Source organism: Salarias fasciatus, chromosome 1 (assembly GCF_902148845.1).
Source record: "Salarias fasciatus chromosome 1, fSalaFa1.1, whole genome shotgun sequence".
NCBI classification, from domain to species: domain Eukaryota; kingdom Metazoa; phylum Chordata; class Actinopteri; order Blenniiformes; family Blenniidae; genus Salarias; species Salarias fasciatus.
Window position 1 is genome coordinate 849935 of NC_043745.1, and position 17500 is coordinate 867434.

Sequence of the window (17500 nt, forward strand, 5' to 3'; positions counted from 1 at the left end):
TGTGTGTGTGTGTGTGTGTGTGTGTGGTGTGTGTGTGTGTGTGTGTGTGTGTGTGTGTGTGTGTGGCCGCACCCCGGGGATGTTGGACACCACCTCGAAGGTGACCCCGCAGCCCGGGATGGAGCTGCGGGCAGACATCCTCCTCAGGAGGCTGTGGGCGAAGCCCTGCCGGCCGGGGTTCACGTTCACGCAGATCCTCTTCCGCAGCACCAGCTGCATGTCGGCCGGGTGGCTGAGCTGCAGCACCGCCCGCACCGTCAGGTAGACGCGCTGCTCGGGCCACGCCCCCCCCCGGCTTAGCTGGGGACACTCGTGGACCGTGGAGTCCCATGACGCCTCGGCCTTCACCTGAGAGTCAAACAGCAGCGTTTAGTAGCTCCACCAGCAGCAGCTCCACCAGCAGCAGCTCCACCAGCAGCAGCTCCACCACCAGCTCCACCAGCAGCAGCTCCACCAGCAGCAGCTCCACCACCAGCTCCACCAGCAGCAGCTCCACCAGCAGCAGCTCCACCAGCAGCAGCTCCACCACCAGCTCCACCAGCAGCAGCTCCACCAGCAGCAGCTCCACCAGCAGCAGCTCCACCACCAGCTCCACCAGCAGCAGCTCCACCAGCAGCAGCTCCACCAGCAGCAGCTCCACCACCAGCTCCACCAGCAGCAGCTCCAACCCAAGCTCCACCAGCAGCAGCTCCACCAGCAGCAGCTCCACCAGCAGCAGCTCCACCACCAGCTCCACCAGCAGCAGCTCCACCAGCAGCAGCTCCACCAGCAGCAGCTCCACCACCAGCTCCACCACCAGCTCCACCAGCAGCAGCTCCAACCCAAGCTCCACCAGCAGCTCCACCAGCAGCTCCACCACCAGCAGCTCCACCAGCAGCTCCACCAGCAGCTCCACCAGCAGCTCCACCACCAGCAGCTCCACCAGCAGCTCCACCAGCAGCTCCACCAGCAGCTCCACCACCAGCAGCTCCAGCAGCAGCTCCAGCAGCAGCTCCACCACCAGCTCCACCACCAGCTCCACCAGCAGCAGCTCCACCACCAGCAGCTCCACCACCAGCAGCTCCACCACCAGCTCCACCAGCAGCAGCTCCACCACCAGCTCCACCACCAGCTCCACCACCAGCTCCACCAGCAGCAGCTCCAACCCAAGCTCCACCAGCAGCTCCACCAGCAGCAGCTCCACCACCAGCTCCACCACCAGCTCCACCACCAGCTCCACCAGCAGCAGCTCCAACCCAAGCTCCACCAGCAGCTCCACCAGCAGCAGCTCCACCAGCAGCTCCACCAGCAGCAGCTCCACCACCAGCTCCACCACCAGCAGCTCCACCAGCAGCAGCTCCACCAGCAGCAGCTCCACCAGCAGCAGCTCCACCAGCAGCTCCACCAGCAGCAGCTCCACCAGCAGCTCCACCAGCAGCAGCTCCACCAGCAGCTCCACCACCAGCAGCTCCACCACCAGCTCCACCAGCAGCTCCACCACCAGCTCCACCAGCAGCAGCTCCACCAGCAGCAGCTCCACCACCAGCAGCTCCACCAGCAGCAGCTCCACCAGCAGCTCCACCAGCAGCAGCTCCACCAGCAGCTCCACCAGCAGCAGCTCCACCAGCAGCAGCTCCACCAGCAGCAGCTCCACCAGCAGCAGCTCCACCAGCAGCTCCACCAGCAGCAGCTCCACCAGCAGCAGCTCCACCAGCAGCAGCTCCACCAGCAGCAGCTCCACCACCAGCTCCACCAGCAGCAGCTCCAACCCAAGCTCCACCAGCAGCTCCACCAGCAGCTCCACCACCAGCAGCTCCACCAGCAGCTCCACCACCAGCAGCTCCACCACCAGCTCCACCAGCAGCAGCTCCACCAGCAGCTCCACCACCAGCAGCTCCACCAGCAGCTCCACCAGCAGCTCCACCAGCAGCTCCACCACCAGCAGCTCCACCAGCAGCTCCAGCAGCAGCTCCACCACCAGCTCCACCAGCAGCAGCTCCACCACCAGCAGCTCCACCACCAGCAGCTCCACCACCAGCTCCACCAGCAGCAGCTCCACCAGCAGCTCCACCACCAGCTCCACCAGCAGCAGCTCCACCACCAGCAGCTCCACCACCAGCAGCTCCACCACCAGCTCCACCAGCAGCAGCTCCACCACCAGCTCCACCACCAGCTCCACCACCAGCTCCACCACCAGCTCCACCAGCAGCAGCTCCAACCCAAGCTCCACCAGCAGCTCCACCAGCAGCAGCTCCACCACCAGCTCCACCAGCAGCTCCACCACCAGCTCCACCAGCAGCAGCTCCACCAGCAGCAGCTCCACCACCAGCAGCTCCACCAACAGCAGCTCCACCACCAGCTCCACCACCAGCAGCTCCACCAGCAGCTCCACCAGCAGCAGCTCCACCACCAGCAGCTCCACCAGCAGCTCCACCAGCAGCTCCACCAGCAGCTCCACCACCAGCAGCTCCACCAGCAGCTCCACCAGCAGCTCCACCAGCAGCTCCACCACCAGCAGCTCCACCAGCAGCTCCACCAGCAGCTCCAGCAGCAGCTCCACCACCAGCTCCACCAGCAGCAGCTCCACCACCAGCAGCTCCACCACCAGCAGCTCCACCACCAGCTCCACCAGCAGCAGCTCCACCAGCAGCTCCACCACCAGCAGCTCCACCAGCAGCTCCAGCAGCAGCTCCACCACCAGCTCCACCAGCAGCAGCTCCACCACCAGCAGCTCCACCACCAGCAGCTCCACCACCAGCTCCACCAGCAGCAGCTCCACCACCAGCTCCACCACCAGCTCCACCACCAGCTCCACCACCAGCTCCACCAGCAGCAGCTCCAACCCAAGCTCCACCAGCAGCTCCACCAGCAGCAGCTCCACCACCAGCTCCACCAGCAGCTCCACCACCAGCTCCACCAGCAGCAGCTCCACCAGCAGCAGCTCCACCACCAGCAGCTCCACCAGCAGCAGCTCCACCACCAGCTCCACCACCAGCAGCTCCACCAGCAGCTCCACCAGCAGCAGCTCCACCACCAGCAGCTCCACCAGCAGCTCCACCAGCAGCTCCACCAGCAGCTCCACCAGCAGCAGCTCCACCACCAGCAGCTCCACCAGCAGCTCCACCAGCAGCAGCTCCACCAGCAGCTCCACCAGCAGCAGCTCCACCAGCAGCAGCTCCACCAGCAGCAGCTCCACCAGCAGCTCCACCAGCAGCAGCTCCACCAGCAGCTCCACCAGCAGCAGCTCCACCACCAGCTCCACCACCAGCTCCACCAGCAGCAGCTCCAACCCAAGCTCCACCAGCAGCTCCACCAGCAGCTCCACCACCAGCAGCTCCACCAGCAGCTCCACCAGCAGCTCCACCAGCAGCTCCACCACCAGCAGCTCCACCAGCAGCTCCACCACCAGCTCCACCAGCAGCAGCTCCACCACCAGCAGCTCCACCACCAGCAGCTCCACCACCAGCTCCACCAGCAGCAGCTCCACCACCAGCTCCACCAGCAGCAGCTCCAACCCAAGCTCCACCAGCAGCTCCACCAGCAGCAGCTCCACCACCAGCTCCACCACCAGCTCCACCAGCAGCAGCTCCAACCCAAGCTCCACCAGCAGCTCCACCAGCAGCAGCTCCACCACCCAGCTCCACCACCAGCTCCACCACCAGCTCCACCAGCAGCAGCTCCAACCCAAGCTCCACCAGCAGCTCCACCAGCAGCAGCTCCACCACCAGCTCCACCACCAGCAGCTCCACCAGCAGCAGCTCCACCAGCAGCAGCTCCACCAGCAGCAGCTCCACCAGCAGCTCCACCAGCAGCAGCTCCACCAGCAGCTCCACCAGCAGCAGCTCCACCAGCAGCTCCACCAGCAGCAGCTCCACCAGCAGCTCCACCAGCAGCAGCTCCACCAGCAGCAGCTCCACCAGCAGCAGCTCCACCAGCAGCTCCACCAGCAGCAGCTCCACACCAGCTCCACCACCAGCAGCTCCACCACCAGCTCCACCAGCAGCTCCACCACCAGCTCCACCAGCAGCAGCTCCACCAGCAGCAGCTCCACCACCACCAGCTCCACCACCAGCAGCTCCACCAGCAGCTCCACCAGCAGCAGCTCCACCAGCAGCAGCTCCACCACCAGCAGCTCCACCAGCAGCTCCACCAGCAGCTCCACCAGCAGCAGCTCCACCAGCAGCTCCACCAGCAGCAGCTCCACCAGCAGCTCCACCAGCAGCAGCTCCACCACCAGCAGCTCCACCAGCAGCTCCACCACCAGCAGCTCCACCACCAGCAGCTCCACCAGCAGCTCCACCAGCAGCTCCACCAGCAGCTCCACCAGCAGCTCCACCTCACCTCTCCATCATAGTGTTTCACAATCTGCAGGTCGAAGAAGTCGTCCTCGTCCTCTCCGCTCAGCGTGGCGTCCCAGCCTCCAGCCTCAGGAACCTCGAACTGGTCCTGAGAGCTCAGGTCGTCGGCTGCAGACAGACAGAGACGGGACTGAGGAGAACCTGAGGAGAACCCATATGCTGGACCTCCATGAGAGAGGGGGGTGCTGGAGCCTACGTTTGAGGTTGAGGAACAGGACGGGGATGTGAGTCTCCATGCCCGGCAGAGGAACCCTGTCCACAGAACAACAGTCAAACACTCCACTGCAGCCGTGTGTGTGTGTGTGTGTGTGTGTGTGTGTGTGCCGGGTACCACTCAGCCGGCGCTCCGGGATGCCGCAGCCAGCAGAGGGCCACCATGACGGCGTTCCTCTCCTCGGTGAGGGTCAGGCGCCACTCCAGCAGCTGAGCCTCCCTCTCCACGTCATCCTCTGTCTTCTCTGGAGCCACAGTCAAACATACCATGTCCATGAGTCTGAAAGACACAGCCCCACCTGCCTGCGTGTGTGTGTGTGTGTGTGCGTGTGTGTGTGTGTGTGTGTGCTTACCCGTCTTGCTGACCAGGCTCTGCAGGTGCTGGTCCAGGTACTCCTGTCTCTTGGTGAGAGCGGCGAGCCACTGCCTCCTCAGCCTCTCCAGGTCCCTCTCCTGGTAGCTGTCCATCTCGTCCCCGTCCTGGCTCGCCGCGCTGCCCCGGACCTCCACGCAGCCCGCGGACACGGCCAGCAGGACCTCGGCGATCAGGGGCATGGTGCCCGAGTCCTGCACCGAGTGCACCTCCACCTGGATCCTCCGGGACTGGCCCTGAAACACACGGCGGCCCACCGGTGAGCCCGGCCGGCGGCGGGCGCCCGGCGGCCTCGGGTACGGGGCGGTCACCTGTCGGAGCTGGAAGATCCCCCCGGTGGACACGTCCTTAGCAGGGACCACCTCCACCGGGACAAAGTCCCCGTTCTCATTGATCTCCAGGATCTGGATCCACATCTCCAGGCGCCGCGTCACCTCGCTCCATCTGCCGGGCGAACGCTGTCAGGACGGTGCAGACGGAGACGGGAGTGTGTGTGTGTGGTGTGTGTGTGTGTGTGTGTGTACCGGTCTCGCAGGGTGCGTGTCTTGGCCTGGATGATGCTGAGGTCCCACAGAGCGGGGTTCCGTCCTGCGTCGGCCTGTCTGTGTCCGAACACCTCGATGGCCACCGCGCCTTCCGTCAGGTACTCGATGAAGTCTTCACTGACCGACACCGCCAGCTCCTACACACACACACACACACACACACACACACACACACACACACACAGGGGTGAATCTGAGCAGTAGACCTGCCCCCCCTCCCTGCTCCCCTCTAAAGCCCCAGCTCACCCTGCAGCTGTCAAACACCACCATGCAGTGGGGGTCCTTGGAGCTGGGGGAGGACGAGGACGGGTCCACCTCAGGAGCCACGATGACGGGCTCAGGCTGGTCCCAGAAGGAGTACTGACAGAAGACGAAGTTGGACAGGTACTGAGGAAGACCGGTGGCCTGGAGGATCTTGATCTACGGAGGGAAAAGACCAACATGTTTGATCGGATTTAAGCACCACCACAGGACAGAAACACATCAACCACAAAAACAAACAAACAAGTCCCAAAGCGAAGAAAAGGTGACGGAGGCCAACAATCATCCAACCAATCCCACGAGGGCCGGTAGGACACAGCAGGAGGAGGCTGAGCTGGAGCGGGTGAGCGGTGGAGGAATGTGTGCTGACAGATGGAGCTGAGGGCTCGGGGGGTCGGGGGGGTCAGCAGGGTCAGGAGATCTTCTGGAGGATGAACAGACTTTCAGAAAGCAGAAGAAGAAGAAGAAGTCTCACCATGCAGACCAACTTCCTGTCCTGAACATCGCTGTCCTGGTTGTAATCAGGCTCCTCCCCTCCGGCCATGCTGTCCTCCAGGCCTCCGCCCAGCCGCACCACCTCCACATGGAGACGGCCTGCAACCTGCACACACACACACACACACACACACACACACACACACACACACACACACACACACACACACACACACACACACACACACACCCACACACCACACACACACAGATATATAAATGCATGCATGCCCACACAGGCTTTTAGTCAACACAGAAACAGTGTGTGTGTGTGTGTGTGTGTGTGTGTGTGTGTGTGTGTGTGTCTCTACCTCCCCCTTCTGGTTGATGATGGGAACAGCGTACTGCAGCTTGACGTCGTAGAAGAGGCAGGACAGGAAGACGTTGGCCACGCCGATCAGACTGTGGTTCTCCTGCTCGTCGAAGAACGGGTCGGCTCGGCGGAAATATGAGCGCATGACCTGGACAGAGGGCAGAGGGCAGAGGGCAGAGGGCAGAGGGCAGAGGGCAGAGGACAGAGGACAGAGGACAGAGGGCAGAGGGCAGAGGACAGAGGACAGAGGGCAGAGGGCAGAGGGCAGAGGACAGAGGGTAGAGGGTAGAGGGCAGAGGGCAGAGGGCAGAGGACAGAGGGCAGAGGGCAGAGGGCAGAGGACAGAGGACAGAGGACAGAGGACAGAGGGCAGAGGACAGAGGACAGAGGACAGAGGGCAGAGGGCAGAGGGCAGAGGGCAGAGGGCAGAGGACAGAGGACAGAGGGCAGAGGGCAGAGGGCAGAGGACAGAGGACAGAGGGCAGAGGGCAGAGGGCAGAGGGCAGAGGGCAGAGGGCAGAGGACAGAGGACAGAGGACAGAGGACAGAGGACAGAGGACAGAGGTGGGTGAATGTGACTGGCAGCGGGTTCAGCAGTGTGTGAAGCTTAACCTCATCATCAAGATATCACCTCACATTTATTCTTGATATAAATGATATACGTAAAGTGTCAGATGTTCGTTTTGTTGGCAGATGATTGGACTATTTTTCGTACTGGGAATGATCTCCAGGCATTAGAGCAGCAACTATAAAACAGCATTACAGCCTCTTGTCATGTTACAGAAGAAAGCAATAAGAATAAAACATGGTGTCGGGTACAGAGAACATACAAACATACTTTTTGCAAACTCTAAATTGCTAAAATTTAAAGATATTGTTGATTTACTGACTGTACAAATTGTATTTAGGGCAAGTAAGGACAATCTTCCAAAAAATATCCAACTTTTATTTTCTAAAAGAGTAGGCGTAGGGTATAATTTACGACATACACATAATTTTAAAGCTAGATGGGCAAATAAAAAACGGAAAAGACTTTGTCCTTCAGTTCAAGGGGTAAAATTGTGGAACAAACTGGGAAGGCAGCTCAAGAAATGTCCAAATATGAAATGATTTAAAAAGCAACTTAAATAAATGACTTTTGAAAAATATATTAAGGAGAATGATTTTTTTTTTTATTAAAAAAAGGAAGCGTGTTAACTGTCCTGTGAACATAATTGTGTTATAATGACGGCTGTAATATCTTTAGTTAAAGAGTTTAAGTGAGGAGGGGTGGGAGATAAGTTTCACTTCATCCCACTCCCTTTCCAGCTCATATCACTGTGTTTTGTTCTTGTATCGTGTTGTTTTGGATTGGAATGATTTTCTGTTTACTGCTGAGCACCTCCAATGAAATTCTGCTAAAACAAACAATCACTGCCTCCTCACATCTCTGCTCACTGCTTCTGGAAAAGAATTTCCACGGGTCTTCTACAGACGGCGTGTGTGTGTGTGTGTGTGTGTGTGTGAGAGTGTGTGTGTGTCACTCTTGGTGAACACTTCAGTAAAAGAAGCAGCAGCATGTTTTCTTAAATTCTGGAAGCAGATCAAGTCTGACTGACAGCTTCAGAGCTGTATTCATCACAGTGAACGCCACAGTACTTCAAGCCCTGCATCCACCCAGCATGGATTTAGAGGTTTCTGTCCCAGCATGGACCGTGAACGCACCGGGTCGTCCTGGTGGTGCTGGTGGTAGTCCTGCCACTCCTGGTACAGCTCCCTCATGTCCACCAGACGGTTCTCCATCTTCTCCAGACTCCAGATCTGCTTCCCCCGACACCTCCTGCGCACCTGGATGGCCGGTTCGCTCAGGACCGCCCCTCTCTGAGCGGACCGGCGGAGGCGGAGACGGAGACGGAGACGGAAGTTATCGGCCGGGGAAGTCAAAAGGCTGATCGCTGGTGAGGACAGAGTGACCGTCCCCCACCTTGCGGTTGGCGTTGAGGTTGTCCGAGGGGATCTGCAGCGTGACTCGGTACTCGGTGTGCCGCTCCAGCTCATCGGAGATGAAGCAGGCCTCCTGGACCAGGGTGTTGGCCCTGACGATCTGCTCCCGGAGCCTCCTCAGGCTCCTGACGAACACCGCCTCCCTGCAGGGGCGCAGCGGCCGGTCAGCGTCGGCCCCGAGCCGCGGGGCCCCCCCCCCCCCCGGCCTCCCTCTCACCTGTCCTCGCTCCACTGCCTCAGCCGGCTCTGGGCGCTGGTGGACTGGCTCATCCCTCCCACGCTGAGCCTCTCCAGGCTGCGGTAGTGGGCCTGCTGGCCCGGGCCCGGCTGCGGCGGCGCCGCGGACAGGCGGTCCGGGTGGAGCTTCCTGCGGAGCTGCTGCAGCTCCTGCTCGTACATCTGCCTCTGCCGCTCCAGGGCCGACCTCTTCTCCTCCTCGTGCTGCCTCTCCAGGGACTGCAGCACGGCCTGCATGGGGTCTGAGACACGGCACGGGGCGTCAGGAGGGCCGGGGCCAGGGGGCCGGGGGCGGGGTGCCAGAGGGCCGGGGCCAGGGGGGCCGGGGGCGGGGTGCCAGGGGGCCGGGGCCAGGGGGGCCGGGGGCGGGGTGCCAGGGGGCCGGGGGCGGGGTTTCAGGAGGGGCGGGGTTTCAGGAGGGCCGGGGCGTCAGGAGGGCCGGGGCCAGGGGGGCCAGGTGCGAGCGTCAGGAGGGCCGGGGCCAGGGGGGCCAGGGGGCCGGGGCCAGGGGGGCCGGGGCGTCAGGAGGGCCGGGGCCAGGGGGGCCAGGGGCAGGGGGAGCCAGGGCCAGGGGGCGGGGCCAGGAGGGCCGGGGCCAGGGGGCCGGGGGCGGGGTGCCAGGGGCCGGGGCCAGGGGGCCGGGGGCGGGGTGGCAGGGGGCCGGGGCCAGGGGGGCCGGGGGCGTCAGGAGGGCCGGGGCCAGGGGGCCAGGGCGGGGTGCCAGGGGGCCGGGCCAGGGGGCCGGGGCGGGGTGCCAGGGGGCCGGGGGCGGGTTTCAGGAGGGCCGGGGCGTCAGGAGGGACGGGGCCAGGGGGGGCCGGGGGCAGGGGGGCCGGGGCGTCAGAGGGAGGGGGCCAGGGGGGCCTGGGGCAGGGCCAGGGCAGGAGGGCCGGGGCCGGGTCAGGGGGCCAGGGGGGCCGGGGCGTCAGGAGGGGCCGGGGCCAGGCGGGCCGGGGGCCGGGGCCAGGGCAGGGGGAGCCGGGGCCAGGGCAGGGGGAGCCGGGGCCAGGGGGCGGGGCCGGGGGCGGGGCGTCAGAAGGCTGGGGCCAGGGGCCAGGGGGGGCCGGGGGCAATGGCCGGGGCAGGGGGGGGCCAGGGCCAGGGGGCAGGGCCAGGGCCAGGGGCGGGCAGGGGAGCCGGGGCCAGGGGGCGGGCCAGGAGGAGGGTTCAGGGGGGGTCGGGGCGGGGCCGGGGCCAGGAGGCGGGGCCAGGGGGGCCGGGAACGGCACCGGGACCACGACCGCCCCATCCTTACCGTTACTGCCCAGCGCCTTCATCATGACCTCCGTCTGGGCGAACTCGTAGGAGAAGCTGACCTCGCTGGACACTTCGCTGGCCGTGTCTCCGTCTGCGTCCAGCTGCTCACTGCTGCCGCTCTTCCTCATCGCTCCGCCTTCACCCTCCTCATCCTCCGCCGCGCGAGACCGCCGCTTCGGCAGGTTGATCCTACGACGACAGAGCAGTCTTCTCACAACAGAGTGTTTCTCCAGCGGAAACCAAAGCCTCTGAGATCAGACCGCTGGCGGGAACAGTGTTCTCCACTTACATCTGCTCAAGAAGGCTGCAGCAACAACTTCTCTTCCATCACAGCTGTTTGTTCCAGAACACTGGAAGCATCTACCGGAAAAACCTCATCAACTAGAGCAGGGATGGGCAACTGGCGGCCCGCGGGCTGCGTACGGCCCGCTCCCTCACTCCGTACGGCCCTTAAAGGAATACTCCACCCAAAAAAACGATTTGACCTCATTTTCTACTCACCCTCATGCTGAGAAACACTCTGGAGCACTTTTTTGACGTTTCAAATGCAGTTGGAGATGTTTGGGGACTTTCGTTGTCAACAAACAGGGACCGACAGAAAAAAAGGTCCATAAAGTCCACAAAACGTTCCCATTTTCCTTCATACTGCTCGTCCGCTGTAATCCAAGTAATCCATCGCTTTCTCACAGTGCGCTCTGTACAGCTCCAGTGTATGTCTGCACGCAGCCTGAACTACGGAAGCCGCGGCAGACCAAGCCAGACGCTTGGCGCTTTCAGCGACTACTTTTCTAAATTGCAAGCGTAGAAGAAGAAGTTCCGCTGTTTATATTCTGCTGTGAGTGACCCAGCTGTGGACAATCACAAAAGTGATTGGCTACTGTTTTAAAGCTTTGAATTCGTGTCCTGCTGAAAGGGCACAAGCGTGTTGCTTGGTCTGCTGCAGCTTCCGTAGTTCAGGGTGCGCGTGCAGACATGCAATGGAGCTGTACAGAGCGCACTGTTTGGGCTCTTAAAATGTACTAAATGACCTCGTTAAGAATTAATTATGGACGTTACCCGCTCAGGACACTTGGATTACAGCGGACGAGCAGTATGAAGGAAAATGGACACGGTTTGTGGACGTTATGGACCGTTTTTTCTGTCGGGCTCTGTCGGTCCCTGTTTGTTGACCACGAAAATCCCCAAACATCTCCAACTGCATTTGAAACGTCAAAAAAGTGCTCCAGAGTGTTTCTCAGCATGAGGGTGAGTAGAAAATGAGGCCAAATCGTTTTTTGGGTGGAGTATTCCTTTAAATTAATTTTTGAAAATGATAAAAATGTGTCTTTTGCTGCACTAATTCAGTTGTAATGACAAAATCTGGCCACCAGGTGGCACCGTGAATGGAGACGCCCTTCTTTCCAGCAGGTTTCTCCACCAGTGAGGAAGAGAGAGACAGAGCCATGGCGGAGGAGGAGGGATAAAGAAAAGCAGACCGGGAAAACCAATGACGTAATTCTATACGTCACTGTGGAAAACCGGGTCTTCAGGTGAAATGGGAGGCAGAATTTCTGTTTACAGAATGTAAAGGCAAACCTATGTGCTGGGGCTGCTTAGAGACTGTCTGCAATGAAAGATTTTCATTTAAGTTGCCACTATAATACTCTGCTCAAAACAAAGCCTCCCTGCCATTCATGGAGAATGTTAAAATGTGAAAAGAAAAAAAAAGTGTAGTTTAAAAATTCACAAAATAAGTTCTGTAATAAAAGCTGAATTAATTGCAATTAATGTTATGTTTTTCTGTAGCTCCCTGCGAGAGAGCGAGACTTCCTTTTATTGTCATTTCACACCACAACAGTGCACTGAGGAATGAAAGTACGTTGCTTTGGCTTCCTCAATTATAACACACCGTCAAATAGATGCTTTTAAGCACCAGAATAAATAGATAGAATAAATAGACAAGGCTTTGCACAGGATAACATTTCAACACAATCAATTAAAATGATCTAGACTGATCAAAAATATCATTACAAAGAATAAACAATTATTGCACTTTTAAAATAAGAAAAAACAGACTAGAGACAGATCTACTGCACCAAAACCACAGAGCCACAAGAAAGGTAGTGAGAGTATGAGTGACACAGATTTTATGAATGTTGCTCAAACAGTGTCAGGAGGATGTTCAGAGTAGATGTGGGACGGTTATGTGGCATTCAGAAGTCTGACAGCCAGGGGGAAGAAGCTGTTCATGAATCTGGCAGAACCTCCTGCCGGACGCCAGCAGGGAGAAGCGTCCATGGTGAGGGTGGGAGGAGTCCGAGGAGATGCGACGCGCTCTGGCCGAGCAGCGTCTTTGTGAGATGTCCTGAATGGAGGGGAGTGGACACCCGATGATCTTCTCTGCCGTCCTCACCACTCTCTGCAGAGATTTCCAGTCCGTCGCCCTGCAGCTCCCGGACCAGACGGAGGTCAGCAGGTCAGCAGGCTCTCCACGGTCCCTCTGTGGGAGGTGGAGAGGATGGAGAGGGGAGGGAGGCTCTTCTTAGTCGGCGCAGGAAGTGCAGGCGTTGCTGTGCTTTCTTGGCCTGAGATGTGGTGTGAAGAGACCAGCTGAGGCTGTCTGTGATCTGCACCCCCAGGAACCTGATGTTCTCCACAACTTCCACGGCTGTGTTGTTGATGAGCAGTGGAGTGTGGCTGGGTCCGGATCTCCTGAAGTCGACGATGATCTCCTTAGTTTTGCGGACATTCAGAAGCAGGTTGTTCTCCTCCTCCAGTCCTCCAGGTGTCTCCCCTCCTCCCTGTAGGCCTGTTCGTCGTCGTCCTGGATGAGACCCACTGCTGCAGTGTCGTCCGCAGACTTCAGGATTCAGTTGGAGGATCTGAGGCGGCAGTCGTGGGTCATCAGCGTGAACAGCAGGGGGCTCAGCCCTGTGGGGCGCCGGTGTTCAGGGAGATGACCCCCGTACAGACTGGGTTCTGTTGGTGAGGAAGTCCAGCAGCCAGTCCCACAGGGGGGGCTGAAGTCCAGGGGAGCCAGTTTGAGAACCAGGCGCTGGGGGATGATCGTGTTGAATGCTGAACTGAAGTCCAGAACAGCTTCACACAGGAGTGTTCCTCTGCTCCAGGTGCTCCAGGCTGACGTGGAGGGCAGGGAGACGGCATCCTCTGTGGAGCGGCCAGGCCGGTATGCAAACTGGAACGGGCCAAATGATGGGGGGAGTTTTGAAATGATGAAATCCTTAATCACCCTTTCGAAGCACTTCATGAAGATGGGAGTGAGTGCAACGGGGCGGAAGTCATTCAGACAGGAGACAGCAGGTTTCTTCGGCACTGGGATGATGGTGGAGGACTTGAAGCATGGGGGACAACAGCCTGGTCCATGGTGGGGGGGCACAGCCTGGTCCAGTGAGGTGTTGGAGATGTCAGTGAGCACCTGGGCCAGCTGATCAGCACATTCCCTGACCACTCGTCCAGGGATCTTATCAGGACCTGCAGCTTTCCGCACGTTCACTTTCCTCAGGGTTCTCCACACAGCCGTGGATTCAAGTCTCAGTGCCTGTTCGTTAGGGAGGGGGGTGGCTTTCCTCGCAGGGATGTGGTTGAGGGCTTCAGACCTTCCGAAAAAGTTATTGAGGTCATCGAGGAAGCCGATGTCATCTTGTAGAGGAGGAGATGCTGTTTTGTAGTCGGTGACAGTCCTGATGCCACAGCTGTCTGGTGTTGCTCGGGTCATGGAAGAAGCCCTGGATCTTCTGGCTGTGGGTGCGCTTTGCTGCCCTGATGGCCGGTTCAGGTCGGCCCTCGCTGATCTCAGCCCCGTATCACCTGACTGGAATGCAGCGTTTCGCTCACCATCATCGAAAAAGGTTGATTTGTATGTTTTATTCATAAGAGCCCTTATGTAAGTGGCTGTTAAAGCAACATTAAGGAACTTTCAGTTTTGGTTGATTTCAGCGGCGCCAGTGGACAAAGCGGTAGTGTTTTGCCTGAAGGAATACTACAGTTCCCATGAGGCCTAGCGCGTGGCGTGGTAACATGCTGCTCCCGGTGGCGTGCTGTCGGACTGGACTCCCTACATTTGTTTCCAGTGGCTGTGTGAAGGACGGACAGCGACGACGTCATGAATCTGATGGTGGATAAACAATGTTCTATCATGATGTGACGCATGCCGTAAAGCAGTCCGCACATGTGGAGCTTTTTAGTGAGCAGGGTTCCTACCACCCTCCTCACAGCTGCTCAGTCCAAGTGAAGCAACACTGACGCCCTCAGGCTGACAGAGGCTCATTCAGCTGCTGGAAGTCGATGTGTCATCACAAAACATATTCAAATGTTTTATTAAGGTTGAAAAGTTAACAAGCGTCGCTTTAACCACAGTAAGTGGTTATTTTTTGTTGGCTTCAAACCTTTTGTATTCTCATTTTCAAAGATTACAACTTTTATACATGCATTTGAGCATGAAAATGCGAAGTTATTGTACTGTGTGTTGAGCCAATAAACATATAAAAATGTGTAAAATGGTAGTTTTATCATATCTGGTTAAGTGCGCGGTCTTATGCGACCCTCTGGTAGTGTTGACAAAAAAAATGTGGCCCTCTGCATCATTTAAGTTGCCCATCCCTGAACTAAAGGGAAGTCTCTCCTCCACCCGAATGAGAGCGTGAATGTGAAAAAACAGACATGTCAGGTGGAAAGCAAAGGAGTGAGAACGCAGACCGGTTCGAGAGGCGCGAGGGAAGGAGATCGGCTGCGATATGAAGACGTGCGCTCACCTGAAGAAGTGGTTGTTTCCCCAGAGGATGCGGTCTCCGTGGTGCAGCTGCAGAGCGCTGCTCACCGGAGAGCCGTTCACACACGTCCTGCAAGCAGCACAGAGCCGTCAGCGGGGCCAACGCAGCGGGGCCGCCGGGCGGCGGACCGGCGCCGCAGCCTTACCGGGCGCCGCGCAGCGGGCTGAGGACGACGGCGGCCTCGGCCGTGATGTCGATGACGCAGTGCTCGGCCTGGATGCCCATCCCGCACAGCTGGATGTCCTGAGAGTCCGCCGAGCCCACTTTGGTGTGGTCCTGACGGACGACATGGCGAGAGAGACGAGACCTGAACACACTGCAGTGACTGGAGGCTCGAGAGGACGACTTCGCTGCTTTCTCCCCTTTCCATCAGCCTCCGCAGCTTCGCTGCTACCCGCCCACAAAGCACCACTTCAGTTCATTTACTGCATTGAAGAACGGCAAGCTGCTATACACACAGACGGATTAAAGTCCAGCTTCAACGCTGCTTTGTACAGACCGACAATGTGTGTGTGTGTGTGTGTGTGTGTGTGTGCGTCTGTGTCTGCGTGCACCTTCAGGTAGTACACCAGCAGCTCGTTGAGGGCGGGGTCAGCATTGAGGTTCACCAAGAAGCTTTTATCATCTCCGACTTTGATCCCAGACGACTGCAGAGAGATTCCCAAACTCTCCAGCTGCTTCTGACGCTCCTGCAGACGAGAGCGCATCAACACCGAGGGCGTGCGCGCGCGCGTGTGTGTGTGTGTGTGTGCATGTGTGTGTGCGTGGATGTGGCGTCCCCTACCTGTGCGATCTCCTCTGTTTTCCGAAGCTTCTCCTCCCAGGTGATGGTCATCTCCTGGATCAACTTCTCAGACTCTTCCAGACGCTCCTTCAGCTCCGGGGCCTTTAATGACTGAACATGTCAGAGGCCAAAGGTCAGATTGCAGGGCCGGAGGTCAGTTGGTCAGAGCTCAGAAATCAGGGGGTCAGAGATCAGTGGGTTAGAGCTCAGAGGGTCAAAGGTCAGAGATCAGACGGTCAGAGCTCAGAAATTAGGGGGTCAGAGGTCAGAGTTCAGAGATTAGGGGGTCAGAGGTCACAGGGTTCTGGGGATCCGTCACCTCTGCCTGGGTGAGCTGCACCCGGAGCTTCTCCACCTCCTCCCGCAGCTCGCGGATGATGCGGGCGTTGGGGTCTTCGTTGACCACGGCGTGGTTGACGATGTTCTTGGCGCGGTCGGCGTAGCGCAGCGTGGACAGCGTCTCCTCGTAGTTGTCTGCCGCCGGACTGATGGTGGCCACCATGGCAGTGCGACTGTTGCCCCCCAGACAGTCCTGAACACATATCAGGAGACGGATGAGACTCTGGTAATGCTGCTGGACCCTTCTAGACCCGACGGCGGCGTCCGACACACTGGGTCCCTCGGTCCTCCTGCCACCTCCAGCACTGTGGAGGCACTAAAGGCTCCGCTCCACCTGGTTCAAGTCCCAGCTCACTGACTGATGCTTCTGGGTCCAGCTGGAGTAGTTCTCCTCCTCATCGGCCCCTTTGACCTGTGGAGTCCCCCAGGGGTCAGTGCTGGCCCTCTGCTGCTCTCCCTTTAAATGCTTCCCCTGGCGGTCAGGTGGAGCTGCTACTGAAGGTCCTTCTAGAGTCTCTTCAGACTGTTTAATGAGGGACAGGAAGACCTGGATGGACCCACACTCCTGAAGATGTAATGAAACGACAGCGGAGATCCTCCTGCTGGTCTCAGAACCAGAACAGAGAACCGTGAGAACTGAACTCCGGAGCTTTCTTCACTCCACTTGGGTTCAGGATTGGTTTTAAGATTCTTCTATTGATTGCTAAGTCTCTGAACAGACTGGCCTCAGATTACTGATCTGACCTTGTTCAGGTCCATCAAGCCTCCTGAGTCCTGCGGTCAGCTGACCTCTTGACCCTAGACGTTCCTCCGTCCCTCATGAGAACCAGAGGCGATCCGGCCTTTCGAGTGTCTGCAGACGGCCTCTCTGTGTTTAAATCCTGGCTGTAGGCCTCCTGGTTCACTCTGGACTTCTGCAGAGCAGAGTCACCTCAGGATGCTGGAACCTTCTGGTTCACTGTGTTGCTGCTTTGTGTTGTTTGTTCTGATCCCGTTCGTCCTGTAAAGCTCTCTGGCCTCAGGCCTCAGTGAAATGTGCTCTGAACATGAGGATGACTCTGACATTAAACACTGACAGTCCTGAGAGGACTCCACGGTTCACTTCCTCAGTGTTCCCACATGTCCAAGGAAAATCGTACTTTAGGCGAAGATTATGGAGAAGATATAAGATTATAGAGTGGTGTCTGACTGGAGCTTCAGCTGAAAGCAGAAAACGTAGTGACGTCTGAGGTGTGTGTGTTGTGGCGAGCTGCTGACTGATACTTCAGTTACTCAAAGTGAGCTCCACGCCGCTCGGCTCGGACTAAGCTTTAAAGGAACACTCCGAAGATTCTGGACCCACGCCCTATCCCTGTCATTGACAAAGTGAGATAAGCTCATAAATACCTTTATTGTGTCTGTTCGTCCAGCCGCTGGCTCCCAGCTGTTAGCATCGTAGTTAGCTTAGCTCAACTGCTGCAGGTGAAGAGGAGACAGAGCCAGACTGACGAAAGTGGACAAAATCCTCCTTCCAGTGGTCCAGGGGACGGCGTATTAGCACGTGAAGTAAATCCCAATGGTTATAAAACATTTTGAAAGACGTGTTTTCCTTTCA

The 17500-nt window shown here is 58.6% G+C and overlaps 1 protein-coding gene across 1 annotated transcript in view; it reads right to left on the reverse strand.

Moving 5' to 3' along the window:
• Window positions 1-17500, reverse strand: part of LOC115391639 (kinesin-like protein KIF13B) — a 49226-nt gene that overhangs the window by 11305 nt on the left and 20421 nt on the right. The window contains 19 exon segments of the mRNA XM_030095928.1: window positions 73-348; window positions 4321-4445; window positions 4534-4589; window positions 4669-4795; window positions 4904-5159; window positions 5235-5367; window positions 5448-5605; window positions 5715-5888; window positions 6205-6330; window positions 6536-6685; window positions 8242-8397; window positions 8501-8663; window positions 8738-8999; window positions 10013-10203; window positions 14766-14852; window positions 14929-15059; window positions 15338-15472; window positions 15568-15678; window positions 15887-16099. Coding sequence (XP_029951788.1) covers window positions 73-348; window positions 4321-4445; window positions 4534-4589; window positions 4669-4795; window positions 4904-5159; window positions 5235-5367; window positions 5448-5605; window positions 5715-5888; window positions 6205-6330; window positions 6536-6685; window positions 8242-8397; window positions 8501-8663; window positions 8738-8999; window positions 10013-10203; window positions 14766-14852; window positions 14929-15059; window positions 15338-15472; window positions 15568-15678; window positions 15887-16099 — 3030 coding nt within the window.